Below are 23,141 nucleotides of genomic sequence, written 5' to 3' on the forward strand. Positions count from 1 at the left end.
CTGACTTCCCCTATGAGTGAACACTAACATCATGCAAATGTCGCCCTAAGTGGGAAGGGTATGCCCAGACATGGATCCCGTGCTCTCAACACCACTGGATTCAAACTAGCCTGGCTGATGAAGGGTGATGCCCTGAAACCAATTCCATGATGCTTGTTTCCGGTCCAGGGATGACCTGGCTTGGCAGTTCGGGCTGGACTGTTCCCACAAGGAACAGGGTCAAGACTGATTTGCATATGGTTGGATCCAAACTGGGGTCGTGTAGTGAGCAAAAGAAAGATGGATTTAACCCAGATCCTTGTGACTGGGGGTGAATGTTTGCATTGTCCAGCATTTCGTTCTTTTGCATCACTCACATTATGAGGCCTACCCCAGGGCAATATCCTATCCTGCAGAGTTCCCTCAGTGCTAGACAACCTGTGCGCAGTTACTGGGCTGCGCACAACATGAGTCTCCTTCATGCAGCCCTTCCACATGTGCCCACATGTGTTCACAAATAACCAGCCAAGTGCCCAGTTACCATTGCAGCGGCTTTATCTTAAAGGGAGACACTGGTGGTAAACAGGCGCAGTCCATTTACCATGAGTTTACCGTGGGTGAGTCACAGGTTGTTTGACTCACCCACAGTAAATAGACCACATACCAGATGGTCAAAGAGCAAAAAATCCAGGCAGATTTAGTGGGAAGAATCCATTGCCTTGCAACTATGTATAGTTCTAAATATATTCCGTTTTATTGCATTTACCTTGAATTTGAACCAAAAAAGTTACAAGGTAAACCAAAGATAGAAGTGCTGCACTGAGCAAGCTTATCCTTGCAGATTTGACAGCTAGTACTCTTAAAAAGAACAGAGTTCAGCATTTTTAAATATATTCATTTGACTCTAAATGTCAAGTGTCAGCCATCCCTACACTGCGTTTACTTTTAATGATCAAATTTCATATTCAACTTTCTAGGTTAACCATTTATCTGTGCGTTTGGCATAAATGCATTCAGTGGTGACCCTAATGTGAGCAATATATGTTCAACTCAGCTGTACGTTTTTGTAAACATCCAGCCTTAAAGTTGGAAAATAAAAAGTCTTTTGCATTGATTCATCAAAAATCAGCAGTGCCCTAAATGTGCTGCTTGCATGTTATTGCTTGCATTGAATCCTGGTGCCCTGACCAATGACCCAGCAGAATTTCTGCTTATCAGAACATCTGTAATTTTAGGATAAGCAGTTTCTAAGAAATATTTTTTTTTTCTCTTTTTATTTTCAACTCAGAAAATATTTTCCCATCTGGAACCTATAAAAACAGGGTGTTGATCTCTAATCCTGCTCCACGCTAACTACAACACACACACCTACATGTTTTAGATGTGAATTTACTTGTGCAGTGATGGTGAAAAATGTTTGAATGTTCCAGCCTTGTGGTTGTTTCTTATGTTAGCCGTGGGAACTTCCATGAAGCATCTCAAGGACCACGTATAATAACACCTCTAACTCACACTTACAACAGCAGAAATGTATACCCTGCTAACAATCTTTGTGCAACCAAGAGTGCCATCTGCCTCTGTAAAAATCTACAGATCCTAAGTCTTTAAATTAGCAGCAGGGATTATTTGGTACAAAGGACTGTGTTTGTGCCCATAAGGGTCATTTAGATGCACACAAATATCAACCTGTAAAGATTTGTCAAAGTAGTAGTAAACAGTTGACAATTGGGATCTAGGTTGACTCTTCTATTTAAAATAAATAGCTAAACCAAAGAGATGTATTGTTAAACATAGTGTTTTTGATTTAGATTTGCTTGAGAAGAGATTCATTAGTATCATGTGTCATCTGGGGTGTAATTGGTCAATAATGTTAGAAGGGTGGGAGACTATAATTTCCCAACAAGCAAAGACCTCCACCCAACTAAAATGTTATGCTGGGCTTGGGCCACTGGACAGTGGACGGTGGAAAAGGACAGGGTGAGAGGTTTTCGTTTTCAGTTATTTGGAAAAGTAAGGCTAGTCAGCATACAACCTCACTTCGATAGCCTGAACACTGTTGTCCACTCTCGTCCAGCTCCTTCTCAGAGCAATGTAGGGGGCAGAGACCCAGGAGTGCAGACTAGCATATGTGTTGTAATCTCACCTCTTTTCCTCCTCCAGTGGTAGCTTCCTCTACTCCCCCACCCCTCCTCCCTCATGGAACGCTCCGCTAGAGTTCACTGTGGAATGTTGGCAAGCTGTCAGTTGCGGAGAGTGGATGACAGAATAAAGACGCTTGAACCTACCTGCTGAGTGTCTCTACTTTATAACACTGGCGACGAGGATTCAAACCTAGCATCAGCAAACCAGATTTGACATGTGGAGTGAGAGCAAAACGTTCAGTAGCCCGGGCCAAGCAGACTTCTATGCAAGTGGAGAGGAATCAAGAAAGGCAGGCTAGATGAAAATGGCAAACTACAACTAGTTATCTCTATTTCTTTCTCCCCTTTAATTGAAAATAAAGAAATGTTATCAGAAATGTAAAGATATGAAGATCGAATGTGTTGTTTCCTGTGCTGAAGGATATTGCAATTTGGTTAGTTAGGTTGTGGTGTATAACTGTTCATTGCTCGGCTTCAAGTGGTTGTTAAGTTTCAAGCTACCTTTCCGAATTATGTGGCTTTGATGCCACTCTTAGAGTTTGTGGATGTAGTAGGTAAAATCTAACTTTTTCATAATAGATATGTTAATTAATGATAGGAGACCATTTGCCAATATAACCTGAAAGGATGTACCACTGAGGGAGCAAACACTTAGACAACTGACTTTGAGCTGCATTGTGCACATGATGGTGGCAGGGATTGTGCTTAATGTGTTCTGTTGTTGTAGGGTGATGTGTTAGTATGGCTTGGTATGCAATCAGGCTGTCTAGCATCAATCACACACATTTGTACCATAGTGCAAAGGTGTCTATGTCATGTCTGGCATAGGTTTTGTACAGGAAGGGTAACCTTGCAGTACAAAAATACAATGCTGCGACTAACTTTTGATGTGTGCTGTACAGTGCAAAGTGGGAAAAGTTAGGAAAAATACAAGCATTTCTCCTTTTTTAGGCCAGCATCACAGAGGCATTATTTTTTGGTTCAAAGACCGGTCTTCTATTGTCAAAAATAGTCCGTGATTTATTGGGAATGTCCATGCACCACCCAGAAAACGGCCCATTGACGCAAAGTGATGCATAACAGCGCAAAGGACTGCTTTGCATTTCTTTTAGCCAGCTTTCCAGCACAAACTATGTTTTGCACTGGAAGGTAAATCCCATATACACATGTCTGTATCGCTTATTTGACACCAACCAATCGCAAAATGTTTGTAAATCTACCCCAGAGAGTTTTGCACAAACCAGTATTTAAGTACTCTCTCCTGGCCCTTCCAAAACCCCATCTGCTGAAACAGTAATGTTGAGTTTTTTTCTCTGGCAAATGCGGCAATTATTCCTAAAGGTCTTCAAACAAGATGGGGACTTTTGGTTAGAGCCCATGGCCAGATGCAACCCCATGGCATCAGCAGAGAGGTACACAACAGTGTGTTTGATTAATGCTTCTGAAACATGAGAGTACAAGCTTCCCTCCCTCACAGAATAGGTACAGCACAAACTCCAGTGCAATTGTAACTCACAGAACAGGAACGTTACCCTCTCTCACACAACAGATACATCATGTGCATCATATGACAAGCTTTCCAACTACACACAAAAACACACAAAAAGTAACATCCCTCACACAAGAGTGTATAGCTGGGCAACAACAATGCAGGCTTCCATTGCTCATGGAACAGGTACAGCTAGGGCAGAAGTGCAAGCTTCCCTCCTTAATGGAACAGATACATCATGATCACTGCAGTGGAAGCATTTGTCCCTGACACTACAGCAGCAGTGTATATGCTTCATACTGTCACAGAGCAGGTAAAAACGAGGAAGTATCAGTGAAGTCTCCTCTCTCAAATGAAAGGTACACCTTTGGCTGTTTGATCTGTATGTTTCAGTATGGTTGTGTGGGTTGGGAAGTGTGTGGATGGTTGAGGAAGTAAAAGTGGTAAAGTATGGATGGTTGTGTATAATCATCTGTTATTTCAGCACCAAGATGCCCGGAAAGGGTGAACGCTCACCTACAAAATGTATATGACATGTCATGATATGTTATATGTGGAGTGGTGAATGGCAAATGGATGGAAACATGTATGGTGGACAGTTTGATGAGTGGGAGGCAGAATTTATGTTTTGATGAATGCTGAAATTGTGTGGACAGATGAGTAGATGAATGGAGGATGTGGTTGGAAATTACATGTGAATGGATGGATATTTGTGCAAGGATGTTTGATGGTTAGTTTGTGTGTATCTGTACATTAAATGTCACTTTGTGTATGTGAGTGTTATAATGAATGTAAAAAATGAAGAAGGCCTACTTATGTCAATGAAATCACCAGCAGAAAGATGTGTACAGATGTACGCGTTAAAGGAGAAATACAAGCCTAAGCTCTCTTTGGTAGGAGAATGAAAAAGAGCACAGATGGATTCAGGCCCGGGGGGGAGGGAAGTAGATAAGAGCTCCAGTAGAAAAGAGAAATATGATTAGGTTTATTTGAAAAGGAAGGTCACAGACTAGCATTGCAAGAATACATATCTGAGAAAATATGTAGATAAGGCAGCACAGAGGATCAGAAAAGGTAGAAGGTTAGGACCTGCCAAGCAGCAGATGTGTAGGGAGTAGGGCATTGCTAGGCTTCAAGTACGAGACAAGCCAAGGACACCTATAGTGTAGCGGTGGTGTGAAAGCGTAACTATCAATAATATGTGCACCTGAGTCACATTTAGTAACCATGTGACTAGCTGTCTTTGCAGAGTTATAACCTTTTGATAATAATGTTGTGCTTTAGCAAATGTTCATTTAATATTCAAATGCAGGATGTATTCATGGTCACAAGAATATAAAGGAAACTGCCCGTCGTATTGTAAATCGAAGCTCAGATTCCAGTTCCACGGAGCTGACTGGCCTTTTGCACGCGCATTTGCTTCTTAAATAAACTCTGTATTGCCAACAGAAGTCTTGTCATCTTTTTCTTTCATCCCGCAACATGGTATATTTGTATGCATGTGATATATGTATTGATGTCTGTATGAGTTTGCATGTGTGCCCAGAGAGATGTATATATGAATGGATGTATGTAAATGACCTTGATACTGGTGCATTTAGAGCTGGTTCCTTTGTGCACATGCTGAGCTGTATAAATGGGCTAGTGCCTTGAAGGGCATGGCCGGATAGGGGACCAGGGAGATCGGACAATCATTTTTTAGGTCACTGGGGTTGGTGGAGGCTTTCTTTGGGAGGGATCTGATGTCTATGTGTTTTTATCTGTCTGGGAAGGTTGCTGTGGAGATCAAGGTGTTGAGGGTGCTGTTGAGTTGTGTGCTGATTGGGTTCGTTGCAAGGTTGTAGAGGTGGTGGGGGCAGGGGTAGGTGGGCACAGTGGATTGAATGAAAGACACAATGGCTGTGGTGGTCAGGGCGGTGGGTGGTCAGGGGGGTGAGCGGAGACCAGGTGGTAATGTTTGGCTGATCTTCGGTGGTTGGGGCTGAGGATGGAGGGTTGGAGGTTGAAATTGTTGTAGATGTTGGTGATCTTGCTGTGGAAGTAGTCTGAGAGCATGTCACAGAGTTCTTAGGAGTGGTGGATGGTTTTCTTCATGGCTATCAGGTTGGAGAATTCTTTGACTATTTCACCCACCCACTCTTTTTGATGCATACCAAATCTACCACAAATGTGAGACAGGATTTTGCGTCGAAAAATAACACCTTTTGAAATCAGGCATTGAAAGGAGGAATGTTTTCATTTCTTCTTTTGTTTCTGTCTTTGCATGTGTGCTGCACTATACAGCACACATACAAAGTAGGAAACGTTTTAAAAGTTGTCTAGGCATAGTATTTTGCACTGGAAGAGAATCTTTCTAGTACAAAATATATGCTAGACAGCTGCAGTCACCTTTGCACTATTGCATAAAGGTATGTGCATGGCACACGACAGCAAAATTCTGCGCTGGGGAGAGGGGAGGAGAGAGCCATATCTCTGTAGATATGGCACTCTCCTGCTCCCTCCCTGTCACACAACCCACCGCAGAATTTTTGGCTAGTGCACTGCATTGGGTGACACTTTAGTAAATCTGCCCCTTTGACTTGGCTACTACTGTAAGAGAAGTCTATAACAGAAGAATAGTAATGGGCCATCTCAGAATGATGCACAGCATGTTGTTGACATGTTGGTTCCAGTTCTTAGCTCACACGTGCAACTTTATGTACCATGTGTCCAAATTTAAAACATTAATTATTTACAGTGGTTCAGAATGATACTACATGAAGAGCTATAAGAACTAATCTTTGGGATGCTAATGAAATCTAATACTGCAGTGGGGAACATATGAGCCAACTTCAATTACTGAGCACATACATAAGGCAAGAGAGGAGCACTAAACTACATCACTGTGCATTGATCAGATCACTGTGGTCAACATCCAGGGTGGCCAGTGCTTTATGAAAAAAGTGAATTATCTTTAATAGGTTCAATGGCAAAGAAGTGCAACGAGGAATCTTCCAAGAGGCATGATTTACGTAATTAAGGGTGTCGAAAACTAACATCTTGTGCTTAATAAAGTATGCCACCTGGCCAGTATTTGGGTGTCTCTCTCTGAGTTGTATGTTATTGCATCCAGAAATATAAGACAACAACAGACAACCATCTAAAAATAATCCAGATCTATTAGCTTTACCAGTGCTTTTTAGCAGTATCAAATAAATGAGTAACAATAATGATTTTGTTGTTATAAAGAATTAGCTTTGAAAAGGTTTCAACTCTGAAAGTTTGTAACTAAATAGTGCCAAGATCTGTGGAAGAAGTGATGGTCTTCAGAGTGTCTCAATCACATCGGTTTCTCTTCACACTACTCATTCTGCTGTCTCTCTGTTACACACTCAATTTTTTTCCCATATGCTTCTAAAATCATTTGCATATTTCACACACAATCCTTTTCCTCTTTACACCTTCTTGTCACTTTCATCTTCTGCACATACTTCTGTTCATCTCCTCACTTCACCATGCCCCCATACACAAAACCCATCAACTCAGATTTAAGCATTTTCATTTGGCAATGTCAATTTGTATAAGTTGCATATCCCCTTCACACAGTTTGCCATAAAATCACGGTTACAAATGGCACATTTGTGACGATCATTCTGCGCGCTCTGTACAGAGGCCAAGGATTACACTCACTCGTGCCCTGTCAGAAACACTCACACACAACCAGAGCACACCCAGACGCCTAGTGGTGACTGTGTTCATGTAAAAAGTACATGTTACAAGAAAAACTTAACAAACACAACATATGGGAATAACATTCTCTTAGGGTTGCAAGATGAAGTTAAAATGAAATGTTAACAGAGACTGGATTCCTGTCATGTTTTACCTTGCAGCTTAATACATTTCTTGTTGGGAATTCAAGCATTCCTTTTGCCTGTAAAGGACATGAATCTAGGACCCAACAGGGACCTATTCCAAAGACAATTTTTAGTTACTGCTGCATGTAAAAACCCTGCAGTTTGCATACTGTTGTGAAGTGAGTGACCCATCATACCACGCTCTCTGCCATGCCTGTGCTTTACACATATCTTTGTAGGTCACTCTGCCAAGGCCCAGTGTTAGAGGAGGGTGAGCCACTAAAAGCTCAATCTAAATGCCTAATTTTGCCTCATCTCGAGATCATCATTAATTGGCGAGCCTCAAAGGAGATGGTCTTTCATGTGACAAGTGCCTTTCACCATGTTCCAATGTCATGTGCCAATAATTAACAACAAAGCAGTAAATGTTGATGTAAAATGGATGAGAGACAGAAATACCCATCTAATAGGTGAATTGCACAATGGGAACCCACAAAATCTGAGATCAATCTTAGCTTCCCTGCCTGAAAACATTTTGTGATTCTAGGCAAATGTTTTATTTTACTGAGACTTCTTTTCCTTCATTATCACCCATAAGAAAAATCATTAAGCATGAGCTCCAGAGGTGTGCTGTACAAAAGCCTTGTGCTTGATTTAAATGACTATAATTTGCACTGTTTATAATAAGAATCTTGACCACATACTGACTTGCCTGATCTTCACAAGAAGCATTTTCGTAATGGCGGAAGGATCAATGAATATTTCTAAGCTCATGTTTTAAAATGATCACTTTAATAAAGGCCTCTCAGCACAGTGATATAATCTGAAGTACCAGAGTGAATGTTTCTGCATTTTGAAGAAATCCCTTTTTTTAAATTTTGAAGTGACTTTATCATATTGTTTGCCAGATGTTTGCTGCAAATACCGAACTAGGCAATTAATAGAGGGGTGTTCCAAGTCATCTGCCCCCGCAAAAACTATGCACCATAGGATAGAGGGGATCAGATGGGCATTCTGCTAACCGGTTATGGAGCAATCATTGCAGTTGGTTCGCTGAATCATGTATCAAGCGAGAGAGGGTGGCTTGGTCGGAGGGTTCTACCAACTATCGCCAAGCTTAAAATCAGGGCCATAGTCTATCACTTATCATCTTGTTTGCGTTGATGTCCTGGCCAATCATGGCTGCCCGTTCTCCTCCTTTTTCGTCATTTTTTTCACATAGGCAATGTCTTTTTCCTATTAGCATATATACCACTGAAAATTTAAGATTTTTAAAAGTCTTCTGAATTTCTTCTCAACAGACAGCTTTGATTGTTCAACTGTCCAATCAATCAATCAATCAATCAATCAGTCATTTGTTAAGCGCACTACATACCCGCAAGGTGCTGGGGGGGAGTTGGGGCCGCTACTGATCGAACAGCCAGGTTTTCAGTATTCTCCTGAAGGTCAGCAGGTCTTGGGTCTGTCGTAGGCTCAGTGGGATGGTGTTCCATGTCTTGGCGGCGATGTGGGAGAAGGATCTCCCACCGGTGGTTGTTTTTCGGATGTGCGGGACGGTGGCGAGTGAGAAGTCGGCGGAGCGTAGCTGGCGGTTGGGGGTGTAGAAGGAGAGCCATCTGTTGAGGTAGGCTGGGCCGGTCTTGTGGAGTGCCTTGTGTGCGTGAATGAGGAGCTTGAAGTGTCCCCACTGGGATTGCTCTTCTTTCAGATCTAAATGTGTCTCCTTTGCATGTGAAATCTAAATTTACTGATCAGATTTGAAGAAATATAGTTTAACACTCCTATTTTTTAGAAGTGTTAACTTTGTTTCCACTCAAAATATGTTTAAAGTGTTCCATTATTTTTTAACCAACTTGTTTGCCATAAAAACTAGAGTATGTAGCATGACGGCCAGAGCTGATGACTTTGAAATTTGTGAACCAAGTTAAAGCTTGATGTTGGTTCAATATCCTATGATTCTGGTCAAGTCACTTACTCGTCCCATGCCCAAAACTTAATGTGACCTTGTGTAATGTAAATGGTGCTCATTTAAAGGTCTCCAATACCTTTGGGTCAAGTTTGTGCTATATAAAGTTGCAAACAAATAGCTTACTTCTCTGACAAGATTCACATTTGAAAAAAAAAATAGGAATAAGTAAGTTTTGAACTTGGAGATGACAAGTTCAAAACATCAGAACTCTGAAATTGGGCTCTCTCTTCCAAAACACTCCACACTTGTGGAATGCCATATATAGCTCTACCTTAGGCTTTCCCCTATTGCTAGAAAAGTTTTCAAATCATTCTATTTTCTCCTGTTCTACGACTTAGTTTTGGATGCTACTTTTTTTTCTTCTATTTTGCATTATTTTTAATGTATGTTATTTGTATTTGTGTAGTCTTTTGAACAATCCTTGAATTTTGTATTAAATCTAGTGATGTGCTTAATGTGCCTCATGTTAAATTGTTCTTGTAAAGCTCTCGTTTTCACTTTGGTTTTATCATGACATTGTTCAAACAAATAAAATAAATAGACACTATGTGAAAACAAGTTTGCTTATTAATAACAAATTCATTATTGTTAAATGTTCCCTGCAACAATGTGTCTTTAGTTTTCAGCACTATATTGACGTTATCTTCTTCCCTTCTCAATACTCAGGTTTCTGGTTGCATCTATGAGTACTGTATTATTTATACTGTGTTAGAACCTATTTCCAAGTTTACAGTCATTATGATTTATTAAAAAAGTAATTGAAATGGAAACAAGATTTAAATGATATAACGTTTTTGGAATATATAAACTGAATTGTTCTGTTTTTTACAGGGGCAACATTATGAAGAGGAAAAACGAGCACTAGGCCATGAAGTATTGGCACTCAATAACCATTTAATAGAAGCAAAAGTGACAATAGATAAGCTCTCAGAAGACAATGTAAGTATTGATCTACTGATATTGTTATTTCTAAAATGCTGATAGTGTCTGAAGATAAACCACATCATTAACAGTTTTACTACCCATGCATAATGCCTCCTCTTTGGTCTTCCCTGTCACCCTAAGAAGAAGAATTTCAGCTCTGTGTTTGGAGCACAGGACTCAAAATTGTTTCAGATTGCACAAAGTTAATCAATTTATGTATGCTCCTGGACAGACCCACCAGTCAAGGATGCAGAAGAATATATGATGGAAGCACCTTAGTGAATTACTTGACTAACACCAAATGCACAGCTTTTGTGCCATGGTGGCTACTTCAACTCTTCTCGGTGTTGGAAGCAATTTCCAACAATCAAAGTCATAAACGTTTCTTTGATTTTTTTTTTTTATTTGGTGAACAGCAAAAAACATATTTTTCTGCTTTTCCATGAGAAGCTGATCATTAGCTTATGAGCTGGGCCAAATGCATTTCATGACTGATGGTCCCTTCCTCAAGGGCTGATATTACAGATGCAGTGAAAATCCACATTGGGAAATGAGATTAGTCTCGAACAAATGTTTTGCAAAGAGGACTCTCCAAAATATATTTTGTGAAGAAGGCTCTATTAACAGCCATTCCCTAAAGTGGATTTTCAGTCCATGACATAAATTCATCAAAGAAAAGTTCACAACAATGATTGCTGAAGACCTCTTCCAATACCGGTGAATGTTGAAATAGTTATTGTGTAACAAAAGCTGTTCCCTGGATGCCACTCTAGTAGTTCTCTGAGGTGATTCTATCATGGTCCCCTCTCTAGTAGTTCTCTGAGGTGATTCTATCATGGTCCCCTCCAGACTTGCCAGAGACTTGACAAAGTCATTCACTTTACCATCCAGACCTAACAGATTTCAACACTCATCACAGACATCTCACACTACTGCCACCAATCTGACTGGCTTACAATATATAACGTTTCCAACATAAGTTCCCAATTTAGACATTCAAATAAATCTTTACCCAACACAGATCATCAGCACAGATATAAACCCCTTCACCAACCTGAAGCTACAGCGACACATCCCACTTCAAGTTGTTCACCGGCATGACTTGCCATCACTAGGACATCTATTCAATGAAAACCTGATAAGTCATGAAAAGTGAGGGGTTTATGATGAGCCCAAATGGTAACATCTTTTGACTCAAAACATTTGTCCACTAGGAATGTGACCTACTACATTTGGCACAGGATACTAAGTCGAAAGAACCAACTACTCTTGGATTCTACATTGTTTTCCTTTACTGCTCCATTATACCATTGTACCTTCACTCGGTTATAGTTATATATACACTGTCTAGTTCCTAATTAATGCATGCTATTGTTATTGTCATTGGACAGAAGTGTGAAGTACAGCACTTCTGATAAAGATTTTCATTGAGCACTAGTCTGCACACACGCACACTCACACACATTTAATTTAATTGAAAAACAAAGGTTAAAGCAACATTATGCTTTGTTCTGGTTGAGACACCTTAACACGCGATTAAAAAAAACGTAGAAATTCACTTATAATAATTGCACTATGTGGAACCCATTGCTGACCACGACAGGCTTTAGGGGAATTACAAAAAGTGCAGCCGCACTGGGCGCTGACCTGGAGCGGGGCACTGACCTCGGGGAGGCGCTGTGCTAGCAATAGCTTTAAAAACACCTGCTGTTGAGTTCCTTGTGCGTCTAGGTTTCATGCAGCTATACAAATGTCAAGATACCTCTTCTGATTAACGTTCCTGCTAAAGAGAGTGATCTATCTAGTGAAAGTTTTCTATCACCATAAAATAGCTCAGAGGGTTAATGTGCCTGCTGCAAAGAACAAATCTGTATGTTATGTTTATAGATGAGTGGCTCCTTGGAGCAAGCCTTTTGGTAGGTGGCACTGAGGGAATCAGAGGAGAAGGTCATTGGGGGAAGGCATAAAAGAAGTGTCGCACCGGGCGCCATCAGCGCACATTCCGTCCTTGCTGTAGTGATGTCATGTTTGAGGTTTTGATCGGTACATGGAGAGTGGTCAAGTTATGTTCATCATATCATATCAGAACTGACAAATTTAAGGGGTCTATGGTTTTGCAATTGAACCAAAACATCAGTCTAACTGTGATTTTGTAAATGAATTTATAATTTTTTTCCTTGATTATAAATATTACTTATAACTGTTTTATTAATTGAATTCCCAAGGTTTTTGTCAAAGGCACATTTTCATGCGTTATTGGATACAGTTTTTTGAATGTATGACAGTGGGTGCCACCAGATGAGCATATTATAACATCTAAATAGGTTATTTGACCTATGTTCAAAGGAAGTGACATTGATAACCTCTTTGTTTCTTTTACTATTTCCTGTCAATAATAGCCTACATCATTACACTAAGCTTGATGAGGTCATAAAAGTAGGATTGCATGGCATTACTACAAATGCATTTATTCCACATGGCTTTGCCACGCCTCCTTAGCCATGCAATTCCTACCCCTAAAAACACTGTTACTTCTCTATTTCCTTACCCATCCCCAAACCCTAAAAACTCCCTTATCACCCACTACCCTTACCCACCCCAAACCCTAAAAATGGCCTCATCCTAACCCTTAACATATATACGGATTTATTGGTGAAAAATAGAAAAACAAACGCATTTCGGCATTCCTGCCTTTGTCAATATATATATATATAGCCTACTGGCAGTCTACAGCACATATAGTTAGGACCTAGTTTCCATAGGAAAATCTTTTTTTGATTTGCTAATAACTTTAGTGCCGTTGGACAAATATTCACAAAACTTTCACAACTAATTTGCCAGTCACTTCAGCTGCTGTTTTTAAAGATTTGGGGTGATCTGTCAAGCAGGGGCCAAGAAAGAGGGGGGGGATCCCTAAACTCATTTTCCCATTGCAATTTTCCATAGGGATTTTAGACATCAACACAGCCGAACCTCTGAATGGTATTACACCAAATTTGGCAGAAAGCTAGATCTTGCCCAGAAAGACTGCAATTTGTGATTTGGTGTAAATCTGTCCTCTAGTTTTGGAGAAATGAAAGTAAAATAAGTTAGGTGTATCTAGAGAGGCGGATGCTTCCCATAATTAGGCGGATACCCGATTCCACTCACCAATAGCAATGCCGTGATTGGCTGGCCATACCCTGAGAGGAAAGTTGCAGCTGCCATTTTGTTCATCTGGACTTGTTTCCCAGCGGGGAAGATAAAACTTAAAAGTGGTAGAAGGGGTCAGGGTAGAGGTACCCTAAACCCATGGAACTGATCGAGGGGTCCCCCAGAAAACCACTCACACACCCACTCAAACAACCACTTACATACCCACACAACCACTCACACATCCACACACACAGCTACTCACACACCTGCTCACAAAACAACTCACACACTCGCTCACACACCCACTCAAAAACCCACTTACACACTCACACAATACTCACACACCCACTCACACACATACAGCCACTCACACACCCACTCACAGACCCACAAAACCTATTACACTCCCACACAGTCACTCACGCACCTACTCACACACCCACTCCCACACCCGCTCACAGACCCACACAGCCAGTAACACACGCACTCACATACCCACCACACACCCACACAACCACTCACACACCCAGGTTACATGGACATTTTAGTTGGGAAACAGCATTAAAAAACTATAGAAATTAATTGAAAAAACAAAGGTTACAGTGACATCATAGTATAGGAAGTAAAATTTAAAAACCGTAGAAATCCACTGAAAAAGGCAACGGTTACACGGACATTACAGTTAGGTTCAGATTTTACACACAAAACTATCGAAATTCAGCAGTTATAGTTATAATTATCTCGAGTAAATATAACTTGTGTACTAAGGTAACGATAACTCACACCGTCGCCATGCACTGCTAATTACCCCATACATTACATCACTCATGTCTTCTATGGCATCATTGATAATATCACTGCAACATTTGCAGTGAAATTATCGATGAGAAAACTGTGAATGGTGGGGCGCAAGTTATAGTTACCTTAGAGTGCATAAAATCAACACACCAATATTAACAACAGGAAATAGTAAAGTGCATAATTCAGGATGTAATGGGAGCATAGCATATTCTCTTTCTCATATAAACCCTTAGGGTGTAATGAATCAGGAATTGTATCCATTTTGCTTATGCCTGTAGCAACAATTCATATTAATTGCCTCTACTTCTTGAGGTTGTACCAGTACCAAAATTACAATTTATACACAATTAAATTCTGTTTTTCTCCTATATACAATAAAACCAATGGTGATTCTTTTATGGGAGCAATGTTCCTTCCATCAAAATTTAACACATCTCACCTTCATGCCAACCTATTGCCTTTTGCATGGACATGTAAGCATAAAGACAATTGACACTGTCATAAGTACCAAAATCCTTAAAAATTGTGTTTTCTGTATATGGCTGAGCAATTATTTCTCCCTTCTGCATACAAATGCAGTTAGCACATTTCGAACACATGAATGCCCCATCATGTGGTCTTATCCTCTTTAGTTTGAATTCATTGCCCTTCAACATCATTTACCATTTCTTTTTCAAGGGAGAATTAATTTTGAAACTTAATTCAAAGAATCTCATCGCTTACACTATTCTGTTCAGCTACCTTGTGATAATATTTTCCCCGTATATCCCTTCTCACAAAAAAACTGTTTTTTTCAGTTTATAACTTTAAGACATCGTGCTCACAAAAAATTCTATTTAATCGATCTGTATGACTAAAAGATCGAAGGTTCGAACGAAGGTTCTTTTAAGGTGCTGTAGATCAAATGAAGTAATTGCATTAATTATATATATATAATAAAATTGGAAGAATTAAAAAAGAAGAAAATGAAAAAGAAGGGAATGTTTGTGATGAGGTAGCTCCATTGCTTACTGCCCTTCACGGTTCTACCAACTTTAGAGCTGGCCCCCCCCCACCCTCGACAGCATATTCCTGGGGGAGGAGCAGCGCCAGGGCAAAGTTGTCATTGTCAGAGATACATGAACCCTACTGGAGACCTACATCCACTGGGATTCACGCCAGACATGTCTATTTATAGGATCGGGAAATTCATTACTACAAGAGACTTATTCCTGCTGTCAGTCCCCGCTTTTTAGCAATAGTACAGAATTCATTTCGGGACCCTTACGAAAGACCGGCATCAAAATGGAAGGAAATACAATTATAATTTGAGTAGAAATCTGGTGAGTACGAGTGGTGGTTCTCCATAGCAAAAGTACAGACATGAAAGATACTAGCGGTAAGAAATCTGAATTCTAAATGTATGTTTCCAGCCCTTAAAAGCCTTACAAAACACTAAAGTACAAATTTCAATTTTAAACATTTAATCTTCGGTACTTGAAGTATAACATGCGTGCTAATCACAGCAGTCTGAAATATAAAAGCTACTATTTCATCCATACTTAGGTGGTGGCACAATCAGTTAGTGACCTGTATCTGTATTACCCATAATATATATACCATTGTGACAAGAGAAGGTAGTCGAAAAAGAATTTGTGTTAGATTCTCAGTGATATTTTGTAATATAGCAGGTATTGCTCTGTTTGATGCAATAATTGCTTAGGGCCTTCAAAACACATTTTAAGTGATTCATTCATGCATTCCACTGCTTCTCCTTTTTTTCATGACCTGGACATAAAAATGCAGTGGCAATCCTACGTAACAGGGTAAGTGAAACATATGTCAGTATACTTTGCACTGCTGAGTGCAAGCCTGAGGACTCGATAAAAGTCAACATCAACTGATAGCCATGCGTGTTGCCCTGACGGAAATCAGAGGCCGATGCGAAGGGTAAACGTAGAGAATAGGGGCCATATGTATCAAAATAGAGTTTTGTGATTCTCAAAGTGCAATTTTCAGCGAATCACAATTTGAGAATCGCAAAATGCAACGTATGTGGGATTTGCTAATAATTTTGCGAATCCCACATATTCCTTATTTGCGAATCGCAAATTGAGATTCGCAAATAAGGAATACCTTCCCATTCATTCCATGCAGTCTCAATTTGCGAATAGCAATTAGAGAATCGCAAATTGAGAATGCAATTTCAAGGGTGCCAGGGTGTCAAAAGGACACCCTGTTGCACCCCTGAAATGTGCATGTGTGCACAGGTGGCACATAAGGGCATGTATGTGCGCCACATAGCACTTTTAAAATGCAAAATAGTGCATTTTTAAGTGAAATCGCAATTTAACCACCAGCTTGAAGTTGGTGGTAATTTACGATTCCTTAAGACCAAATCGCACTTTCCTTTCTGCTTCTTTCATTGCATTTAAGGAATGGCGATTTGCTATTCCTTAAATGCAACCGCAAAATAGGGAATCACAGAATTTGCGATTCCTTATTTTGCAAGGGGTTTTTTGTGTGATACACTGCACACTGCTAATTTGCTATCGCAAACGCTGAAATTCTCCGAATTTCAACATTTGCGATCGCAAATTGGCTTCACACATATGGCCCTAGGTTATTACAATAATATTGAACTGTGCAACAGCATTAGCATTACTCAGTCTTCCATTATATGAGACGGGACACAGCAACATGAGCATAGTCACCAATTAGATACATTGTGGGTCAACATTAGTCTCAGACTTCCCTGCATTTAGGGGCTTATTTACAATAAAGTGCCGAAGCGTGGCGTTAAGCCAAGAAGGCTAACGACACGCTTCGTCACTATAGAAACTCAGGGCTGCACCATATTTACTAGAATATGGTGCAGCCTTGCATTTCCCCCTGCTCTGGCACTAACTTTAGCTGCCACAGTGCAAGGGTGCATATGTGAGGGGAAGATTGTTTATGTGCAGAATGGTCCCTCTTTAAATGCCAGTTTGTAACTTCAATGTGTGCTGCTTAATGCAGCACACATAGAAGTTACAAAACAGCATTTTTTTTTAAAATGATTGTTTATGTGCAGGGAGGGGGACCTTCCTGCATATAAACAATGATTGGTGTTTTGCTGTTTCTATGTGTACTGCACAACGCAACACACATGGAAACAGCACAATGTTTAAGACCAGGTTTTGGAGCTGCCTCCTATTTACGCTGATCTTGTAAATAGGGTACAACCTCAAAATCAATGGGTTTTGGGGTGGAACTCCCACCACAACACCTATTGCCCGCCCCTTTCATGCTAAGTGTAGCATGAAAGGAGGCCTTATTTACAAGGCAGCGGTAAGCCACGTTAAGGGACATTGTGCTGGCGATAGGGGCTTGTATATATGCCCCTTAGTGTTTAACATATGTGTTAAGCATTGAGATTAATTTATGAAGCAGCATGTTGTGTTGTGTCATTAGTAAAAACAAACAATCTTTATCAGCAGAGTTTAGTAAGCTAGTCTCTGCAAAGTCAAAATACTTGTATGAATTGTTTATAGATTAAATGAGAAGTAAGTTATTAAATCTCGTTGCAAGTTTTAGGCCCAGGTTTAAGCCTTGCAAGCAAAGTACTTCCTGTAGCTGTATCACAGGTGCAACGCAGGTCCCTGCAGCCCCTGCTCCACACGGGGGCCCAACTCTCCAGAGGGCCCCTAACTCTTCAAGTGGGATCCATTCAGCCCAAGATCAATGAATGCCTGTAAGATATGGAAGACTCAGGGGAGCGCTCATCACATTCTTCCGGGGGCCACTGATCTGTATGGGAAGTGTTCAGTCTGAAGCTCATATTCAACTCTAGACTCAATATGTGTGAGCAGGTTTCAGTTAGAGTCAGGGAAGGTTTTAGTAGGCCTACAAATTCTGAGGATTGTGTCTGGTGTTTAAAAAGTGTAACTTTGATTTGCATGTCGAAGCCTTTATGTCTGTTTGAATACACTACGGGGATGTGTGTTATTCAGAGATAGTGTCTCCGTTTAGAAATGTTTTCACTTTAGTAATGCAGCAGCTTTTAATCTAAACCAAACGTTCCCCACAATATGTACTAGCTAAGGGTTTTCCAACCCTTTCAGTAATATGAGCTTGATTGACCACAATGAAAAAAGATGATTCTGTTATTTTTAATCAAGAATTCTGTGACGCCTTAGCTCTCTCCTGCAGAACAAAGGTAGACCAAATCTATAATCAGTTCACCCACTTTGCATCAAATGGTAAAATATTTGATCAAGAAATCAGCAAAAATGTATCTCCTTTTAACTTCTCACTGACTTCTCATTTGCAAATCACTAAACTGATTTCCATGACCAAGTCAGGCTCTCCTGAAGATCCTTGCCCCCCTAAGATCTTACAAAATATTTGCCATTTTATTGGACCATACCTATCTAAATTATTTATCCAGATGATATAACAAGGATCCTTTTCCACTGTGTGGAAGCAGGCCTGTATCCTGCCTCTTCTAAAAAAAAGTAATTTGGATGCAACAGATACAGCCAACTACTGGCCAATTGCGAGAATCCCACTTCCGGCCAAGATAATTGAGAATACCATGAATTCGGAACTCTCCACTTTTATTACAACTAATAAGATTTTAGATCACAGTCAGTTTGGCTTCAGAGCTAACCATAGTACAGAGTCATCTCTGATTAAAACCACAGAAGAAATCCGCTCCTCACTAGACAGCGGTGGGTCAGCAGCCTTGGTGCTGCTTGACCCAAACGCTGCATTTGATGCGGTAGACCATACTCTTATGGTTTTTTCTTCTACAAGAAATTGGGATAGGAGGCAAAGCCCTCTCCCTGCTGACATCATTCTTATCAGAGAGGACCCAATCAGTTAATTTGGGAAAATTTAAGTCGGCACCTTTCACCCTTCCATGTGGTGTTCTGCAGGGCTCATCATTGAGCCCTACACTCTTTAATATTTATGTAGCGGAACTAGCTCCACTGATAAGAAGTTTTAATTTGATTCCTACATATTATGCCAACGACAGCCAGCTGGTGGTCTCGACAGTGGATAAAGACATTAATCACTCGCTAAAACTCCATGACTGTATGTTTTCCTTAAGTCATTGGATGAGTACTCATTGTTTGAAACTGAACTCAAGCAAAACCGAGGTGATTATGTTCGGAAACCTCTTTCCACCTTGGTCCCCAGCTTGGTGGCCAGATAATCTTGGTCCCCTCCCGACTCCGGTAGATAAAGCAAAAAACCTCGGGGTTATCATAGATGAAAAACTTTGTTTTAAAGCTCAAGTCTCTAAGGTTGTGTCTTCTTCGTTCTTTATGATTAATACTAGAAGGAAAATTCTGCCTTTTATTCCCAAACCCTGCAGAAAGTCAGTTGTAACCTCCTTAGTCTTTAATGTGCAATCCACCCTTCTTAGGAAGTTACAGGCAGTACAAAATGCCGCCGCAAGACTGATTCTAGACATACCTAAATATAAGTCTGTCAGGTCAGCATTGCGAGAACTCCACTGGCTGCCAGTTGGCCAGCGGATAAAGTTTAAGGCACTCTGCATGGCCCATAAGGCATTACACAAAGAAGGACCAACATTTCTAGAGGACCTTTTCAGATGGTACTCTCCAAATAGAATTCTGCGTTTGACTAACGCATACCTGATGCCGCAGGTCAGGATTAAGAAGGTGAATTGGGGGGGGGAAGGAGTTTTACCTTCAACACCACCAAGGAATGGAATTTCCTTCCCTTAAATCTCAGAAAAACTCCCTCCCTTCTTGAATTCAGGAAACAACTGAAGACGTGGCTTTTTCAGCAGTAGTAGCACAGAGTACAGTATGTAGCACTGGAAGTGCCAAGACACCGAGGGTATTTGTGCGCTGTATAAATTTTATTAACATAACAAAACATAATGTTTAATAAAAAATAATCCAAAACTTCTAATATTATTTGTGTTGTAATAGTGACCACATCAAACAAGATTACATCAGTAACCACCCTAGACAAGATCACCAGCAGAGATTAACTTAATGCAGGGTTGCAAGCATAACATGGGTAATACATAACAGGAATAGCTGCAATGCCCATGGGACCAATGTAGTATTAGTAATATGTATCTCCAATGCTGCCTAATTTATCACTCAAACATCAGCTTTAAATATATTTTGGAAATTATGAGTTCTAAAAATACACAGATTTTCATCTCATATACAAGGTTATCATTTTTGGTACACATGCATTATTTCAACCAAGCAACAGCTTCTTGTTTAGTAGGCTGGGTTGCACTGGAGGACTACTTACAGCTTGCTGAAGTGCTGCCAGCAGCTCTTGCGCTCTTCACTGTAAAAGTCTGTACCTTTTCTTGCAGATGTTCAAATTCCAATCACGAGTAATGCACAGATTCAACCACAACAACGTGTTGAACTTTGCAAACATCTGGTTAAATTTTTTTTAGATATTCAGACTAGTGGATGCACAAAGAGAGGGACAGGTAGCTAAGGGAAAAAGGTGGTCCCGTAACCTTGCTCCCAAGGTAAGACGTGGGGATGTATGATGTAACAACGCGTACCATTACAACGCGGTATGTTACATCGCGGTTTTAACAACGCAAGTCGTTACATCGACTTGCGTTGGAGGGCGCTGGACATAGGAATAGTGTGAATTACTATTCCAACTCCAGTCTACGTACAGTAGGGAAGGTGTTGGAAAGTAATTCACACTATTCCTTATCCTACAGCGCCCTCCAGTGCAAGTCGGTGTAACGACTTGCGTTGTTAAAACCACGATGTAACCATACCGCGTTGTAATGGTTGCGTGGTAAAGGATGTTTCCCAAGACGTGGCAATCATTGGAGGGTAACTGTTCCTATAAATGATAGCTCGCCAATTCGGCAGCGTGAAGTATAGGTAAAGAGGTCCCTATCTTCATTTGTGATTGAAGGTTGGATAAAGGGGAATTACTCCTAATTGGAGAGTTGCCCTCAAACACGCATCAGGGTGTCATATGAGTTAAAAATACCGTGCTGGTACCCTCAAAGGTATTTATTCTTGGGCCCGTATGATATATTTAAAAACAGGCAAAAAAGGAACTCGTGACCCTGCTATCAATGTGGAGGGTTTGTTTGTTTTTTCAAAATTGAGTGAATGGTGGTGATGAATGGATATTCAGTTCTAATCAGAGCAACAAGTTTCACTCCTTTTCGGTCCCTAGTGGATCCTATGGCGTTTCGTCAAGACCAGGGGAGTGTTAAGAATTAGAAAAGTGCGGCACAGGGGTTCGAGACAGAAACACACAATACACCCTGTACGGACCCAAGAATAAATACCTTTGAGGGTACCAGCACAGTATTTTTAACCTTCCTGTACTCACCACTGCGGCGTTCCTTTAAAAAGATGTCCGCCTAAGAGCCCTCGTGAGGGACCCATGGGGGCCTGCAGCACCACCCCCACAAGGAGCAAAATGCCCAATGATGAAGCATAACACCCTGATGGGTGTGTGAGGGCAGCTCTCCAATTAGGAGTAATTCCCCTTTATCCAACATTCAATCACAAAGGAAGATCGGTTCCTCTTTACTTATACTTATAGAAACAGTTACCCTCCAGTGATTGCCATATTCAGACTAGACCCATGTTTGTCCACAAACATTTACCACTCACTATGCATGGCCATGAATTGTTATGTGTTCATGGCTTTCACTTCAATTGAGTACTCATTTTGTCCTTTTGTCTTCTAAAGTTGGTGGGGATGGTGTGTAACTGAACCTGAGTGCTAGCAAATACCTGGGTGGGTCCCTGAGACCAATAGCACCTTTCAAAATGTGCACTAGGTATATTTGACTGTTTGCCATAAAGGCCTGTGTCAGTAGCATGAGCTGGGTGCAGGGGTAGTGGTGTTCCCTTATTTGTGTGAAACCACACATGTTTGAACGTAGCACCTTGAGATGGCACAGCTACAAAAGGTGCAATATGGCAGAGGTGGTGCAAGCAGTTGAGGCCTCTTCACTAATACAAATGCTCCTCGGGTACAAAAGAATAGTGCAAATGCCGGATGTGTTCCCAGTTGACATATGTAATTCATCACCTAGAATTTGTAAGCGATACCAATAACGCAGTAGCGGCTCCGGGAGGGAGTGCTGCCGGGCAGTGACGCAGGGCGGGGAAGGGGCAGGGTGGGGGTAGTAAACTCCGGATTATTGCCAAACGGAGGTAAGTATACAAATAAATTAAGAAAACGAATTTCGTTGCGCGTGGTGCATCGCCAAATGCGATGCAGCGCGAGCAAAGGAATTAGTTTTATTTATTTATTTGAATGTGCGGTCCTGCATTAAGTTAAGTTGTGCTGCATCAGTTTCAATGAGGTAATTGATCAGGGGCTGCCAGGCGGTGTGATGTGAGGTCCTGCATTGCGCTGCATGGAGTTGAATTGTGCTATGTCGGTTCAGAGAAAATCTATAGTTGGGTCAAGAGGAGTACACTCTGATGCCAGCCAAGGGTCTAGGACCTAGGGGATATTCTTGGAGACCAGGACTCACTCCACCAGAGACCAGCATCAGAGTACTGGCAGGTCCAGTTGAGTTTGGGCAGATGCAGAGCAGGTCTCTGGAGCTTGTTATGCCCCTGTAGCTCAGAACATGAGGCAGACGGTTATCCCTTGAAGTCACTGTGGTAGTTCTAGGTTCAATGAACAGCTCCAATTTTCCTTCCTCAGGCAGCAGGGCAGTCCTTCTTGCAGCATGGCAGCAGAGCAGTCCTTCTTCTAAGGCTTCCACCGGTCCAGAAGTGATCTGGAGAGTGGGTCCTAAGTTTACTGCTGGTGCTAGCTTTGAAATGGGAGACGCTTCTAGATATTTCTACCCACAGAGGAGTTTGGAATTTCTAAATTAATTTTGACTTAAATCTGAATTTACC

At 40.9% G+C, this 23,141-nt stretch overlaps 1 protein-coding gene and 1 long non-coding RNA gene across 4 annotated transcripts in view; one reads left to right on the forward strand and one right to left on the reverse strand.

Annotated features, from left to right (window-relative positions):
- Positions 1–23,141, forward strand: part of BEGAIN (brain enriched guanylate kinase associated) — a 937,901-nt gene that overhangs the window by 786,166 nt on the left and 128,594 nt on the right. For all 3 annotated transcript variants that reach the window (XM_085628030.1, XM_085628031.1, XM_085628032.1), the window contains one exon: positions 10,243–10,350. In XM_085628030.1, the coding sequence (XP_085484156.1) occupies positions 10,243–10,350 (108 nt within the window). The remainder of the gene's footprint in view (positions 1–10,242; positions 10,351–23,141) is intronic.
- Positions 1–23,141, reverse strand: part of LOC146798994 (uncharacterized) — a 347,593-nt gene that overhangs the window by 177,785 nt on the left and 146,667 nt on the right. The gene's annotated exons all lie outside the window — the stretch shown is intronic.

Source organism: Triturus cristatus, chromosome 9, assembly GCF_964204655.1.
Source record: "Triturus cristatus chromosome 9, aTriCri1.1, whole genome shotgun sequence".
Taxonomy (NCBI): domain Eukaryota; kingdom Metazoa; phylum Chordata; class Amphibia; order Caudata; family Salamandridae; genus Triturus; species Triturus cristatus.